The 16,499-nt window shown below is 42.4% G+C and overlaps 1 protein-coding gene across 1 annotated transcript in view; it reads left to right on the top strand.

The window, feature by feature from the left end:
• The window catches only part of CORO7 (coronin 7), a 107,557-nt gene that overhangs the window by 90,511 nt on the left and 547 nt on the right, over nucleotides 1-16,499 (top strand). The window contains exons 12-27 of the mRNA XM_063430564.1: nucleotides 771-916; nucleotides 2,193-2,288; nucleotides 3,810-3,926; nucleotides 4,551-4,647; nucleotides 4,904-5,079; nucleotides 5,682-5,787; nucleotides 6,400-6,486; nucleotides 7,075-7,217; nucleotides 8,966-9,070; nucleotides 9,178-9,263; nucleotides 9,344-9,485; nucleotides 10,304-10,393; nucleotides 10,597-10,713; nucleotides 10,955-11,090; nucleotides 13,121-13,212; nucleotides 14,139-14,225. Of these exons, the coding sequence (XP_063286634.1) occupies nucleotides 771-916; nucleotides 2,193-2,288; nucleotides 3,810-3,926; nucleotides 4,551-4,647; nucleotides 4,904-5,079; nucleotides 5,682-5,787; nucleotides 6,400-6,486; nucleotides 7,075-7,217; nucleotides 8,966-9,070; nucleotides 9,178-9,263; nucleotides 9,344-9,485; nucleotides 10,304-10,393; nucleotides 10,597-10,713; nucleotides 10,955-11,090; nucleotides 13,121-13,212; nucleotides 14,139-14,225 (1,823 nt within the window). The remainder of the gene's footprint in view (nucleotides 1-770; nucleotides 917-2,192; nucleotides 2,289-3,809; nucleotides 3,927-4,550; nucleotides 4,648-4,903; nucleotides 5,080-5,681; nucleotides 5,788-6,399; nucleotides 6,487-7,074; nucleotides 7,218-8,965; nucleotides 9,071-9,177; nucleotides 9,264-9,343; nucleotides 9,486-10,303; nucleotides 10,394-10,596; nucleotides 10,714-10,954; nucleotides 11,091-13,120; nucleotides 13,213-14,138; nucleotides 14,226-16,499) is intronic.

Below are 16,499 nucleotides of genomic sequence, written 5' to 3'. Positions count from 1 at the left end.
AGTCTTGCAGTGTAATGAGGTCTCTCTCTCTTTCTCCCAGTCTCTCAGTGTAATGAGGTGTCTCTCTCTTTCTCCCAGTCTTGCAGTGTAATGAGGTCTCTCTCTGTCTCTCCCAGTCTCACAGTGTAATGAGGTGTCTCTCGGTCTCTCCCAGTCTCACAGTGTAATAAGGTGTCTCTTTCTGTCTCTCCCAGTCTTGCAGTGTAATGAGGTGTCTCTCTCTTTCTCCCAGTCTTGCAATGTAATGAGGTCTCTCTCTCTTTCTCCCAGTCTTGCAGTGTAATGAGGTGTCTCTCTCTTTCTCCCAGTCTCGCAGTGTAATGAGGTCTCTCTCTGTCTCTCCCAGTCTCACAGTGTAATGAGGTGTCTCTCGGTCTCTCCCAATCTCGCAGTGTAATAAGGTGTCTCTTTCTGTCTCTCCCAGTCTTGCAGTGTAATGAGGTGTCTCTCTCTCTCTTTCTCCCAGTCTCCCAGTGTAATGAGGTGTCTCTCTCTTTCTCCTAGTCTCCCAGTGTAATGAGGTCTCTCTCTCTTTCTCCCAGTCTTGCAGTGTAATGAGGTGTCTCTCTCTTTCTCCCAGTCTTGCAGTGTAATGAGGTCTCTCTCTCTTTCTCCCAGTCTCACAGTGTAATGAGGTCTCTCTCTCTTCCTCCCAGTCTCCCAGTGTAATGAGGTCTCTCTCTCTTTCTCCCAGTCTCGCAGTGTAATGAGGTGTCTCTCTCTTTCTCCCAGTCTCCCAGTGTAATGAGGTGTCTCTCTCTTTCTCCCAGTCTCGCAGTGTGTCACAGAGCAGCAGTCTCGTGGTCTAGCCTTGGTTCCCAAGCTGTGCCTGGATGTGATGAGCTGTGAACTTCTTCGCCTCCTCCAGCTGACTGACAGGTTCATTATTCCCATCAGTTACAGCATCCCACGCAAGGTACCACTGCACCGGGCTGCATCACTCACCTATACCAGTGAATTGATTTACCGCAGCCTTGTTTGACACGAGCAGACGGATGTTTACACAGCCTTATAATTCTATGTTCCTTGTGCATGCTGGTTAGCAGATTGCTTATATTAATATAGTCATAACATGGCAGCAGTGAAAGCATTTTATCCCACAGTTGTTATATACTAATGTCAGTAATTGACAGTACGAAGGCTGCAACCAAGGTGTCACTTAGCACCTAAACCTCCCAGATTCCAATATTGCAAGAAATAACTGTGAGACCCCGTGCAGTTTGTGGGGGGCATTCGGTCACTGTAAAATGAACTGGGGTAGTTTTGAGACATTGCGTACTATCTAGAGTTGATAAACCTATATATACTGGATTAAATCTACCCAATACAGACCATGGAAGCATCCCAGGGGTCTGTAGCTGTGAAGTTAAAGGGATAGTCCGTGCTATATGTGTCTCATAGTTTTTTTGCATTTACACATAATACTTTACAAATATTTATAGTGGAAACTAATTTAAAAAAATGATATATAATATAATTATAATATATCACGCTTATTTTAGTAATGGTGTTTGTGGCATACATTTAAAACATGCTTATATACTTGGAGGATTGTGGGCGATGTAGTTCAGCAGTAGCTGAAGAGGCACATGTTGCCTGGCTCTGACGAGGTTATGTGATTTTGCCACGATAAAATAATTTATCATCTTACGCTTAATAAATCATTGTCTCTCTACCACAAATTTCATACCACAAACACCTATAACGCCAAGTCCACGTTTGGCAGAACACTGCTGCCATTGCTCTGCTTGTAAAACATATTCGTCTGTGAGTGTTGGTCTCTAGTCTTCGAGTGGTACTCACGCATATTTTGGTACTCACGCATATTTTGGTACTCACGCATTTGTTTGGTACTCACGCATTTGTTTGGTACTCACGCATTTGTTTGGTACTCACGCATTTGTTTGGTAGTCACGCATTTGTTTGGTACTCACGCATTTGTTTGGTAGTCACGTGTATTTTGGTACTCACTCATATTTTGGTACTCACTCATATTTTGGTACTCACTCATATTTTGGTACTCACGTGTATTTTGGTACTCACGTGTATTTTGGTACTCACGTGTATTTTGGTACTCACGCATTTGTTTGGTACTCACTCATATTTTGCAGCTCTGTTGGGCGCTGAGATTGGGACGTGTTTTCTCAGTCTGTGTATGTGTGTGTCTCTGATATACTTTCCCCTTTGTTCAGTCAGTACAAGAACTTCAGATTGATCTTTTCCCAGACACAGCTGGTGGCACGCCGGCTCTTTCAGCTAAGAGCTGGTGGGAGGGGGAGAACAAGCAGGTAAGTGACCACTGACAAAGTGTTATACCCTCCATCTGTGTGTTACTGTATCAGTTATTATAAATCTCTATACTACACGCTCACACAGAGCCCTGCTCTTCTAGAGCCCTGCCCACTTTGCTCTTCTAGAGCCCTGCCCACTTTGCTCTTCTAGAGCCCTGCCCACTTTGCTCTTCTAGAGCCCTGCCCACTTTGCTCTTCTAGAGCCCTGCCCACTTTGCTCTTCTAGAGCCCTGCCCACTTTGCTCTTCTAGAGCCCTGCCCACTTTGCTCTTCTAGAGCCCTGCCCACTTTGCTCTTCTAGAGCCCTGCCCACTTTGCTCTTCTAGAGCCCTGCCCACTTTGCTCTTCTAGAGCCCTGCCCACTTTGCTCTTCTAGAGCCCTGTTCATTACTCTTCTAGAGCCCTGTTCATTACACTCTTCTAGAGCCCTGCCCATTCTGCTTTTCTAGAGCCCTGCCCACTTTGCTCTTCTAGAGCCCTGTTTATTACACTCTTCTAGAGCCCTGTTTATTACACTCTTCCAGAGCCCTGTTCATTACACTCTTCAAAAGCCCTGTTTGTTACACTCTTCTAGAGCCCTGTTCATTACACTCTTCTAGAGCCCTGTTCACTAAACTCTTCTAGAGCCCTGTTTATTACACTCTTCTAGAGCCCTGTTTATTACACTCTTCTAGAGCCCTGTTTATTACACTCTTCTAGAGCCCTGTTTATTACACTCTTCTAGAGCCCTGTTTATTACACTCTTCTAGAGCCCTGTTTATTACACTCTTCTAGAGCCCTGTTTATTACACTCTTCTAGAGCCCTGTTTATTACACTCTTCTAGAGCCCTGTTTATTACACTCTTCTAGAGCCCTGTTTATTATACTCTTCTAGAGCCCTGTTCATTATACTCTTCTAGAGCCCTGTTCATTACACTCTTCTAGAGCCCTGTTCATTACACTCTTCTAGAGCCCTGTTCACTACACTCTTCTAGAGCCCTGTTCACTACACTCTTCTAGAGCCATGTTCACTACACTCTTCTAGAGCCCTGTTTATTACACTCTTCTAGAGCCCTGTTTATTACACTCTTCTAGAGCCCTGTCCATTCTGCTTTTCTAGGACCTCTGAACCTTGTTCAGAGCACTTCAAACTTAACTGGCTCAAAGCTTTCTCTGTTTCTCTGCCCTCTCTGCTCTCTGATTATGGGTATGTATTATGGGGAGTCCTGCCCTCCTCTGTAATAGAGCATTGAGTGATAACCCTGTAAATGGGTGTAGTGTGCATTCAGCCAGGTGTCACCGTTATTGTTATATACTAGATACTATATTTATTGTTATATACTGTATACTATAGTTATTGTTATATACTACATACTATAGTTATTGTTATATACTATAGTTATTGTTGTATACTAAAGTTATTGTTATATACTATATACTATAGTTATTGTTGTATACTATAGTTATTGTTATATACTACATACTATAGTTATTGTTGTATACTAGATGCCATATTTATTTGTTTGTTTTATACTACAGGTCCAAAAAGTCTCTCTTGACCCATCCCGCAAACCAGCTCCTGCTTGCCCTTCAAGTGTCGGTAAACAGGCTGTTCGTCGGGAGCGAGAGATTGTGTCACCTGATGCTGAGCCAAGTGTGAGTATATCTGTGTATTTGTAACGAATCCCCGCAGGGTGAGCTCTGTCTGTCACTGCTCCAATAAAACTGGGCAAATTCAGCTGAATAATAATAATAACCTCAATACAGCATGAGATCCTTCAAAGCCAAACACATCACCCTTGGCTAAATAATGTCTGTATTATTATTAAAAAATATCTTCAATGTATTTTGATGCAGTGTGCAGGATACATGCAGGAGTGCTATAAGCATTACAGAGATTTAACATGACAAACTACAAGCAGCCAATGGGAGGTATAAACACTGGCATTCTCATCTCCGATTGGTTACAAGGAATTCTGATTTAGAACACTGACCCTGTAAATACAGACTCTTTGTTCTTTGCTTCTTTGCTGTCAAATGATATGCACTGCCACAGCCCATGGTCAGGCTATACCTTATAGAAAGGATACGACGATCACACATGACATTTATCTAACATGTATATGTGTTTATACTTTGTTTTCATGTTGAAATCGTGTTTGTTTGTTTTTATTGATTTTGTCTCTTTAGTGTTGTCCACAGGCTATACATTGTACACTGTGTATAAGGGAGAACTTTAATCGTATATTACATAGATTTTCTTTTATCTCCTCCTATTAGGAAGCTAGTGGCATTTCGTCTCCTTCCAGCTCGGTCACTAGCCCCTCCAGTGGGATTGTTTCCAGTACCAGTCAGCGCTCCCTGCAGAATATTCTGGGTAAGAAACATTATTGATGACTTGCCCTTGTCATTTTACCCATCATCCATCGCTTATTTTAGTTTGAGTGACAGGTGATAATACCTGTCTATCCTCCCCCACCCTTTTGGACATATCCGTCAAGATGCATAGTTCTATATAATTATTAATATAGATTCTCGTCATTGTGTGGCTTTAGGTACCCTTTATTCAACCATAATGTTTTCTCCAAAGGTCACTTCTCTTTGACTAATTTCCTATGATCTAACACTTACAGGTCCCAGCTCACGATTACGGCACATTGAAGGGGTAATCGTGCACCGCAACAATCATATCACTAACCTGCGAGGCGTTAGCCAGAGCACCCCAGGGGAGTGCGACGGATTCTGTCTAAACTACCAGCGGTTGGCCCTCCCTCTGGCTGGTCCAGGAGGACAAGTGGCAGTGTTGGAGGTAAGAATAAGGACGGGGAAACTTTTAACCCACCACTTCCTCATGTACAATTAAAGGTTACTGTTAAGGGATCACCTGAATGAGCCTGGAAATATCAGTCATTGTTGTCCAGGTTGAACAAATTTGACACTGATCTTGTGGAAGAGTCAAGTCCGTATTATCGCAACTGGGGTGGGGTAGTCACTGTGTGCCAGGGTGAATCCCAATTTATATCAAAATATTGTTAAACGGTTTGATATTAAATCTAGAGACGATAGGCAACATAACCACTACAGCAGGTTGTATGGATTTGTTGCTTAATGTCCCTTAAATGGAATTTGCAAAGTCCCCTTGTAGAACTATCCTGGTCAATTTCTAACATCTAGAATATTTTTTGTTTCCAATTTAGTTGAACGGGCAGTAATTATATTAAGTAACCCAGGGTTTACAAGGTTTGATAGATCCCTGTTTTTGTTTGTTGCCTTTAGTGTGTCTTTAAGTACCGCAGAAAGATTCATACGTTATGTGTGTTTTAAAACTGTCGGAAATACTATAATTAGTCATAGGATGTAATGGTGATGATTGTCATTGAAACTGTAGTTTTTCCAATATCTTTCCTATAGCTATCTCAGAGCGGCCGTCTCCCGGACACTCTGCCCACTATCCAGAATAAAGTGCCAGTGATGGACCTCACCTGGGATCCTTTCAACCCACACAGACTGGTAGCAGGTACACCTATCACTGCCATCCTCCCCCGTCCCTCCACACCAAGAATTGGCAGAGAGATGGGGGGTAAACAGAGGGTAACATAGCCTGCGGTTCTCCATTTGTTGTTGGACACACAACAAATAAAATTAAAGCTATACATTTAGCTAACACGAGGTATAGGCGATTTTGTTTTACTATGAGAAGGGCTCCTGCCACTGTGCCCTTTGAAATAATACTGCCATGCCATGGGCTGACTGGTGGATCATGGGACTTGTAGTGTGTAACCAGCTATACAGTTTCGTATGAGACAAAACACACAGAACTCATATAGTAAATAATGAGAGCAATGGGGACAGGGGACGATTTATAGATGCTTAATGACAAGATATAAATCAGAGGGGTACAGATTGCTTTGGGGGCCATCTGGGCATTTTGAGTCACAGGAATTTCAAATAATGCACACAATACATTATGTTTTCTTTTGTTGTTATGTGAGTCAGGATAAGGAGCTGGATGTCCCACCAATGATAATTTTTGCTTCAGACTCGTCGTCATGGTTTTAAGGACACCGGCTGGGACATTATTCTAATGGATCAATATCATAAACAATTTTCTTTTGTTTTTTTGTTTTAGGTGGGGAGGACGGAAGAATACGTGTATGGCAGATCCCAGCGAAGGGGCTAACTGAGACTCTCACAGAACCTGAGATAGTGCTGGTTGGTAAGAGACCATCTGTGCCCCGTGCTGCATGGCTGATGAACAAAGAAATAAATACTCTGTAGATTCCCAGTAAACCATGCTTCTGACAAACCGCTGAAGCATCGGATAAGATAAGGCTGTAGGTAGCTGGAATGGCACCGTTTAGACAGTTCAGTTAAAAGGTTTCCTAAAACTTGGCAGAAGGAGTGGAACATCTGATTATTGTCAGTACTACACTAAGGCTCAATCACTAAACAGGGAGTTGTGGCGAGTTGACTCCCACATTACACAATTTCAGCCAAAATAATTGAGAAAGAAGAAAAAAAAATCTCTAACTCTGATATTTTGACTGATATAGTTCAACTTTTTTTGCTAACCTGCCACATCTCACTAATTAGTGAATATTCCCCTGCGTCTCTCTCAAACACATGCCGGCTTACTTACTGGTGTGAATTGATGGAAAATCAAACTGATCTTCAGAAGTTAAGGCCGAAATACCCAGTTTTGGAATAAATGTTAAAAATCCCTTTGAATTCCTGACTTTCACACTTTAGTGAATAATACTATTTGTAAAGTAACCCAGCTTCTCTCTGTCTCTCTCCCTTACAGGTCACAATGAGCGGATTTACACCGTGCGGTTCCACCCCTGCGCCTCCGACCTGCTTGTATCCTCTTCGTATGACCTGATGGTGCGAATCTGGAACCTGAAGACTGCAAAGAATGTCCTGACGCTGCAGGGGCATGAGGATCAGGTGATACTAAGGGGCAAAAACGTAAAGGGAGACGTATTCACTCTAAAAGGTTGGAAGACGACACATGACTGAGTGTGCTCACACAGGGCAGCTCGGGAATACGTCCATCGTGGAGGAAATACAGCAGATTCCGGGGTGCTTTATACTTCACTTTGCTGCCCAGCTCACCCCACTAAATTCTGTCACAGCTTTCCCTAGGTAGATAAATGAGAAAATATCACCAAGGAAAAGCGACAGTTTGTCTTCACCAAATTCACCATGATGAAAGAAAATTAAATCAGATTTTTTTCTTTTTTTACCGGAGCATTAGAGTGACTTCAAGGTTTCACAGTGTCTGTAAACACCCAATTTAATTTGCTCCTCCATTCACTCATTGTACCAGCAAGTTGAAGGTTCCATTATAAATTATCATGTTTGCGGGCATGGCAAGAGACACCGCAATTAGCCATGTCCCAGACATTGTATTACCTTGAGCTATTACGCACTGATAAGTGGCCATCGTTCAGTTAATGAAACTTGAATGTAGCAAATGTGTTTTATTGAAAGGGTTACTTCAATAAAAAAACATTGCTTTAAGATATAACTTACAATTTGCTGAGCAGCTTTATAATGTGTTAGCACCACATACAGACCATTCTTTGCGCTCTGTTAATTAAAGTGAATTGGTTTTAAGAGAGAGCTCCAATTTTTAATTTAGAGAGAGCTCCAGTTTTTAATTTAGAGAGAGTTCCAGTTTTTTATTTAGAGAGAGCTCCAGTTTTTAATTTAGAGAGAGTTCCAGTTTTTAATTTAGAGAGAGCTCCAGTTTTTAATTTAGAGAGAGCTCCAATTTTTTATTTAGAGAGAGCTCCAATTTTTAATTTAGAGAGAGCTCCAATTTTTTATTTAGGGAGAGCTCCAATTTTTTATTTAGGGAGAGCTCCAATTTTTTATTTAGGGAGAGCTCCCATTTTTAATTTAGGGAGAGCTCCAATTTTTAATTTAGGGAGAGCTCCAATTTTTAATTTAGGGAGAGCTCCAAATTTTAATTTAGGGAGAGCTCCAATTTTTAATTTAGGGAGAGCTCCAATTTTTAATTTAGGGAGAGCTCCAATTTTTAATTTAGAGGGAGCTCCAATTTTTAATTTAGGGAGAGCTCCAATTTTTAATTTAGGGAGAGCTCCAATTTTTAATTTAGGGAGAGCTCCAATTTTTAATTTAGGGAGAGCTCCAATTTTTAATTTAGAGGGAGCTCCAATTTTTAATTTAGGGAGAGCTCCAATTTTTAATTTAGGGAGAGCTCCAATTTTTAATTTAGAGGGAGCTCCAATTTTTAATTTAGAGGGAGCTCCAATTTTTTTTTTTAGGGAGAGCTTCAATTTTTTATTTAGAGAAAGAACTCCAATTTTTAATTTAGGGAGAGCTTCAATTTTTTTTATTTAGCTCACATGCAAGAACCACACTTACACTGACAGGACTAGATACCAGTTCAAATAATATTTATAAGAATGAGTTAGTTAAAAATATACTTTTATTTATTATATCTTAAGTAAATATTGCACGGTTTGGAATGGAAAGAAAATCACAAAAATATGTTATTGACTGTAACCCCTTTAAACATAGGTATATTTGTGAGTCTCTATTTTATTTTTATTCCACTCCATATTTTGACTATTCCAGTGCACTAAAGTATTACCTATTTATGACATATTTATTGCAATAACGTTTAGGCAGTAAAGTTTAATTAGTGTTACTGTGTTACTCTCCAGATCTTCTCCCTGGCTTGGAGCCCAGATGGTCGATTCCTGGCTACCTGCAGCAAAGACCAACGTGTTCGGATATACGAGCCACGGATTTCCATTAAACCACAGCAGGTGAGATGAGATTAAAAGGCATTATGGGAACAGCCAGGGTGACTGCCTATAGCCTATGTTTCCCCCACAATGCAGACATGTTACTTCTTCTTTGATTCTGGCTATAGGAGGGACCAGGACCTGAAGGAGCCCGTGGGGCCCGCATTCTCTGGGTTTGCAATGGGAAGTACCTGCTGGTGTCTGGATTTGACAGGTAAAATCTGTATTTCAACCATCAGACACAGCCACGTCTAAACTGGCACCTCTTACTGACCACAGTACCATTTCTTACAGCAAAAGCGAGCGCCAGCTGTCTCTGTATAAGCCAGAGGAACTGTCACGTGGCCCTATCACCTCTCTAAGTATTGACGTGTCTCCTTCCACCCTCATCCCACACTATGACCCCGACACCAGCCTCCTGGTACTAAGTGGCAAGGTTGGTGTTTGTCTTTCTATGCCTCTTCTCATCGCCACCCTTTCTATTTGCTGTTCCTTTGTCCTCCTGATAAAGTCCTCTGCGGTGCTCATTTTGTCCATGTCTTTAGTTACTTTTAGTTACTCCTTGTGTATATTATAAGAGACCACTCAAATTGCAAAAGGGTATTATTCCCTGTGTGCCCACTATATTTTGGTCATTTTATTCCATTTATGACCTTTGTTCATGGCTTTACAGGTACGTTCTAGGCTGTCCCTTTGCCTTGCAGCAGATGTTCATAATTTGCCCTCAGTCTCTGTCCTCTGCTTACCCGCACTGTTCAATGTTTCCCACCAGTGAATATCACACCTAGACATCTTGAAGTTAGGCTTTCGTGACTTCTAAAGGCATAACCAACGACAAACAATCTGTCCAAGGATTTAAACCTTTCCTGAAATTTACTCTGTTTGTCACGAGGAGAATAGATTGGGAAGTTCTTAGAACATCACTAATATTATTTTTTCCTTTTAATTGTTTTATATACTTATGATCCATTGTTAGAATTAAATTTAATAATTTATAATAATAATAACTTGAGATGTTGTCCCGCCATGTTAATATGTTGATTATTGGAACATTTTTTATTTCTGATCTGTTGTCTCCAGACAAAGGGGGAACATTCCTGTTTACTCTTTGGATGTGATCTCACTCTCCTTCGGCCTTATGTCCCCAGCTATGTCAACGCGTGCCTTTTTATGTACGCTGATCCTGGGCTGTTTTTGATCTTTGTGACATCCCATCGTATCTTACTCTCTCACTTTGAAATATGCCCATTATAGGGTGACACCAGAGCGTTCCTGTACGAGGTGCTGCCAGATCCCCCCTACTTCCTGGAATGTAACAGCTTCAACTCTAGTGATCCGCACAAGGTAAGACACGAGTGGTAACACCTCCATTGCACCTGCGAGTCACAGACTAATGCTTCTGCTACAAAGGGCCATTTAAGTGCGGGAAGTTACACGTCATGTTTTTATATTTCATTGAACGGGGTTCTCTTTGAGTGAGAGACATAATGCTACATCAGCTATATGAGTTGTACTTAGAGTATGTGCATATTGTCCGTATGTTTCAGGGTTTGCAGTTCATGCGGAAGGTGGATTGTGCTGTGCGTGATGTAGAGGTTTTGCGGGGCATTCGGCTCAGTAACAGCTCACTCGAACCGATGGCTTTCCGGGTACCACGTGTCAAGGTGGGTTTTGCATCTTTCTTGGTGATCAATGCATTGTAATGCAGGGAGATGTAGGAATTGTATTTTCTTTGCTGCATTCTGAAGTTAGAAGCTGCTCCTCATTCAGGTTTTGTCATTTTGTGACACTCTTCGCATTGTAAGTGAGCAGCTTTGCCGTCACAGTTAGATGGACAACGTGCAGGAAGAATGAAGCACTGTAGCTCTGCGTTACAGGAACGAAGTGTCTGATTTCCCTTTTTAGAAAGAGTTTTTCCAAGATGATATTTTCCCCCCATCGGTTGTGTCCTGGGAACCAGCTCTGTCAGCAGACGAATGGCTCAGTGGGAAGGATCGCCAGCAGCGTTCTATTACTTTGTGTCCTGAAGGCATGATACCAGGTACGTGTCTTTACAACTTTCCCTCGTCTCCTCCATCTTCTCATTCTTCCTATCACCTGCTCAGCGCTTGTTATAACATCTCATCTGGCCTGCCTGTCCGAGTATCTCTTCTCCACTAACCATCAGAGTATCTCTCCTCCAATAGCCATCAGAGTATCTCTCCTCCAATAGCCATCAGAGTATCTCTTCTCCACTAACCATCAGAGTATCTCTCCTCCAATAGCCATCAGAGTATCTCTCCACCCCTGGCCTTCATTGTATCGCTACTCCAATAGCCATCAGAGTATCTCTCCTCCAATAACCATCAGAGTATCTCTCCTCCAATAGCCATCAGAGTATCTCTCCTCCAATAGCCATCAGAGTATCTCTCCTCCAATAGCCATCAGAGTATCTCTCCTCCAATAGCCATCAGGGTATCTCTCCTCCAATAGCCATCAGAGTATCTCTCCTCCAATAGCCATCAGAGTATCTCTCCTCCAATAGCCATCAGAGTATCTCTCCTCCAATAGCCATCAGAGTATCTCTCCTCCAATAGCCATCAGAGTATCTCTCCTCCAATAGCCATCAGAGTATCTCTCCTCCAATAACCATCAGAGTATCTCTCCTCTAATAGCCATCAGAGTATCTCTCCTCTAATAGCCATCAGAGTATCTCTCCTCCAATAGCCATCAGAGTATCTCTCCTCCAATAGCCATCAGAGTATCTCTCCTCCAATAGCCATCAGAGTATCTCTCCTCCAATAGCCATCAGAGTATCTCTCCTCCAATAGCCATCAGAGTATCTCTCCTCCAATAGCCATCAGAGTATCTCTCCTCCAATAGCCATCAGAGTATCTCTCCTCCAATAGCCATCAGAGTATCTCTCCTCCAATAGCCATCAGAGTATCTCTCCTCCAATAGCCATCAGAGTATCTCTCCTCCAATAGCCATCAGAGTATCTCTCCTCCAATAGCCATCAGAGTATCTCTCCTCCAATAGCCATCAGAGTATCTCTCCTCCAATAGCCATCAGAGTATCTCTCCTCCAATAGCCATCAGAGTATCTCTCCTCCAATAGCCATCAGAGTATCTCTCCTCCAATAGCCATCAGAGTATCTCTCCTCCAATAACCATGAGATTATCTCTTCTCCAATAGCCATCAGAGTATCTCTCCTCCAATAGCCATCAGAGTATCACCCCTGCCTCATTCCTGCAGACTATCACCCCTGCCTCATTCCTGCAGAGTATCACCCCTGCCTTATTCCTGCAGAGTATCACCCCTGCCTTATTCCTGCAGAGTATCACCCCTGCCTTATTCCTGCAGAGTATCACCCCTGCCTCATTCCTGCAGAGTATCACCCCTGCCTCATTCCTGCAGAGTATCACCCCTGCCTCATTCCTGCAGAGTATCACCCCTGCCTCATTCCTGCAGAGTATCACCCCTGCCTCATTCCTGCAGAGTATCACCCCTGCCTCATTCCTGCAGAGTATCACCCCTGCCTCATTCCTGCAGAGTATCACCCCTGCCTCATTCCTGCAGAGTATCACCCCTGCCTCATTCCTGCAGAGTATCACCCCTGCCTCATTCCTGCAGAGTATCACCCCTGCCTCATTCCTGCAGAGTATCACCCCTGCCTCATTCCTGCAGACTATCACCCCTGCCTCATTCCTGCAGACTATCACCCCTGCCTCATTCCTGCAGACTATCACCCCTGCCTCATTCCTGCAGACTATCACCCCTGCCTCATTCCTGCAGACTATCACCCCTGCCTCATTCCTGCAGACTATCACCCCTGCCTCATTCCTGCAGACTATCACCCCTGCCTCATATCACCCTTGCCTCATATCTGCAGAGTATCATTCCTGCAGAGTATCTCTTTGCTTCGTCTCTACCCTACTTCCTTCTCCATGACTGCATCTCATCACTGGAACTTCCTCTCCTGCTCATCATAAGAATATTTCACCCAATCACTGAAATAATACATCAGATTTATCATCTAAATGTATTGCCTCCATATCAATGCTTACTAAATCCCTTTACCTCTCCCCGCAGTCAGCCAGGCTCCTAAAGACGCCCCGGTCAAGAAGACTCTTCCGTCATCTTTCTATCTTCAGGAGAAAACCGACGAGCAGAAAAAGGAAGAGGTCTGAGTCCAAACATTGACACACATGTCTCATGACATCCACATAAAGCTAGCGGTGCCCATGATAGCACGCAGTATGAGCAACTGTCTGTGCAAGTAGGCACAAAGGCCATATTTTAAGTGTTTTCTTGTATTTTTAACCATTTGACCTTTTCATCTTCACGGTTCTTGGAAATTTCAAGCAGAAGTGTATTTACAATCGGTTTACATGTGACTGGACAGGGGGAGGTTTGTCGCTATTTTAGATAATAGTAGTTTAAATTGATTGCCATGAAATGGTTATTTCAGATTAAGAAAATGCAGCAAAAACATAATTTACAAATATTAAAACAACAAAATAGATACTTTGAATGTTATTGAGACCCAAGAAAGGCCTATAATTGCCGATCTATTCTTGGTCCTACCATTTAACGTCCTGTTAGAGATTTACGGCAATGTATACGCAAATCCACTCTCTGAATCCTGTTCATTAAAAATGAATGAGAAGTGATTCTTTTTCACAAGTAATGGAAAACGAGAAGCTGATAGAGACTGCCCTTCACTGATGTATTCGAGTCATGATTTTTGGGGATGTGAGAGCTCATTCCTGAATTCAAAACTGGATTGTAGAATATTGGCTGACATAGCCAAACTGTGAGGGGGAGAATTTGTTTTTCCAAATCTGTTATTTTAGGCACAATTTTGTCATTTGTTGGCAATCTTAATATATTAAAAATATCCAAACATAAAAATATAAGACTAGCCATAGCTGCTTTTGTTTGTTGGATTCAAGAATAGTCTCATCTAAAATGCAACAGATTAGCTTCAAGAAACCAGTAATAATTGTAAAAGAAATAAAAATAAAATGAGTCCGCAAAGCTTACAATCTAATGTTATTTTTTTGACACTGGTGAATATTTTGTGATCCATTCTGTCCCTTTCCTTTAGCTGCTGAGTGCAATGGTAGCAAAACTGGGAAACCGAGACGATCCCCTACCGCAGGACGCCTTTGAAGGTGTAGATGAGGATGAATGGGTGAGTAAACGTCTATAACACACTACGTAGGCAGGTGATCACTAGCACAAGCTGTTCTGAGTAATGCAGATTCTGGAAAACATAGGATAATTACCCGGGGTAAAGTTAGGAAAGAAATTCATCTGAATATAGCCTAAGTTGTATCTCTGTATATACTTTATATAAGAAGTAAATAAGCAAGTTACCAAATTATAATGGCTGACATTTTGTTTAAATTATGTTAGTGTTTTTTTATTTTTGTTTGTTTGTTTTATTTTGCTGGTTAATTGCCCCGCTTCCAGTGTGAGCCTCTGAATTCTATCAGGATTATTAACTAAAGGGAGAATTTAAATTTTAAGGTCAAAATAGCCCGAATTGGAAAAACCCTCAAAGACCGCGCTGCTTTCATTTCAACTATTCTCGCCTTAAATTAGAAATTCTATTTGAATTAACTTTGCATTCTCACTTTTTAGTAAACAACCCTGTGTGTGTCGGTTTTGGTGAATGGCAGCTGTCTGATAAGCACTGCTAGGGACGCTGATGGTGTCATCAAGGGGACTGAGGGTGGTGTCATCAAGGGGACTGAGGGTGGTGTCATCAAGGGGACTGAGGGTGGTGTCATCAAGGGGACTGAGGGTGGTGTCATCAAGGGGACTGAGGGTGGTGTCATCAAGGGGACTGAGGGTGGTGTCATCAAGGGGACTGAGGGTGGTGTCATCAAGGGGACTGAGGGTGGTGTCATCAAGGGGACTGAGGGTGGTGTCATCAAGGGGACTGAGGGTGGTGTCATCAAGGGGACTGAGGGTGGTGTCATCAAGGGGACTGAGAGCGATGTCATCAAGGGGACTGAGAGTGGTGTCATCAAGGGGACTGAGAGCGATGTCATCAAGGGGACTGAGAGCGATGTCATCAAGGGGACTGAGAGTGGTGTCATCAAGGGGACTGAGAGTGGTGTCATCAAGGGGACTGAGGGTGGTGTCATCAAGGGGACTGAGGGTGGTGTCATCAAGGGGACTGAGGGTGGTGTCATCAAGGGGACTGAGGGTGGTGTCATCAAGGGGACTGAGAGTGAGGTCATCAAGGGGACTGAGAGTGAGGTCATCAAGGGGACTGAGAGTGAGGTCATCAAGGGGACTGAGTGAGGTCATCAAGGGGACTGAGAGTGAGGTCATCAAGGGGACTGAGAGTGAGGTCATCAAGGGGACTGAGGGTGGTGTCATCAAGGGGACTGAGGGTGGTGTCATCAAGGGGACTGAGGGTGGTGTCATCAAGGGGACTGAGGGTGGTGTCATCAAGGGGACTGAGAGTGAGGTCATCAAGGGGACTGAGAGTGAGGTCATCAAGGGGACTGAGAGTGAAGTCATCAAGGTGATGGATGAGAAAATAAAATCTTTGATATCTTTCAAACTACAGGGACTATGCTATTACAACTCTGCAAACTCGCATATATGATTGTACAGTTGCAAAAGGAAATGTACTAATAATATTTATGTGCAAAACTGGAGAACCAATTCACCTTCCATATGGTTCTTGTGTGGCTGAGAGTGATGAGAATTGTGATCCATCGACATCTAGAGCACAGTACTTGCTATTGTAGTGTACACTGTGACCTTTTAAGTAGCATGTAAGCGGTCAGAGCTTTTTCCATATATTCTCTGCCAGATACGTGTTACAGTGTAACTAGCTTCTCTGCCAAGTATTACAGTCTGCAGTGCGGCACTTTCCCACTAGGTGGCACCCTGGTAGGTCCTCTGCAAGCTGTTTCTGATCCTCGCACATACACAAAATGTACAAAACAAATCCAGTGAAAGCTAATTATACAATGATGGGACAAATAACGCAGGACACCCAGCGATCTAAAACATACAATATCATTAAAGTACATGAAATAACGTCTTATTGATGTCGAGGTAAAAACTAGCACTGTTATAATCTACTAATTAGTGCTAAGAAATAGTGACCAAACAGGGACACTATTTATTTTTTAATTCTATACATATGGACAGATATTTTTATTATTTATATAACAATTGGTATATTATTCCCTGAGCGAAATTCAGCAGGGAATCAGTGGCAGAGGATCACAGACAGAGAGATAATAATTAGACATACCAGGATAAATAAAATAAGAAGCTTAGCCCGTGTCTTTAGCATTTTTGGCATACTTAAACACTTTCAGAGGCCAGTTTACTTGCTTTCCTTGTAATTGCCCTTTAAAGAAAGTCGGGAGTACACAAGACCATTTCAAACAAGATTCAATAAAAGGGCAGCTTGAAAATGAGGCCCAGGTTTCAC

The sequence above is a fragment of the Pelobates fuscus genome, chromosome 8 (genome assembly GCF_036172605.1).
Source record: "Pelobates fuscus isolate aPelFus1 chromosome 8, aPelFus1.pri, whole genome shotgun sequence".
In the NCBI taxonomy this organism is placed as follows: Eukaryota; Metazoa; Chordata; class Amphibia; order Anura; family Pelobatidae; genus Pelobates; species Pelobates fuscus.
Note: the sequence above shows the minus strand (reverse complement) of the source record. Positions and strands in the feature narration are given on the sequence as shown.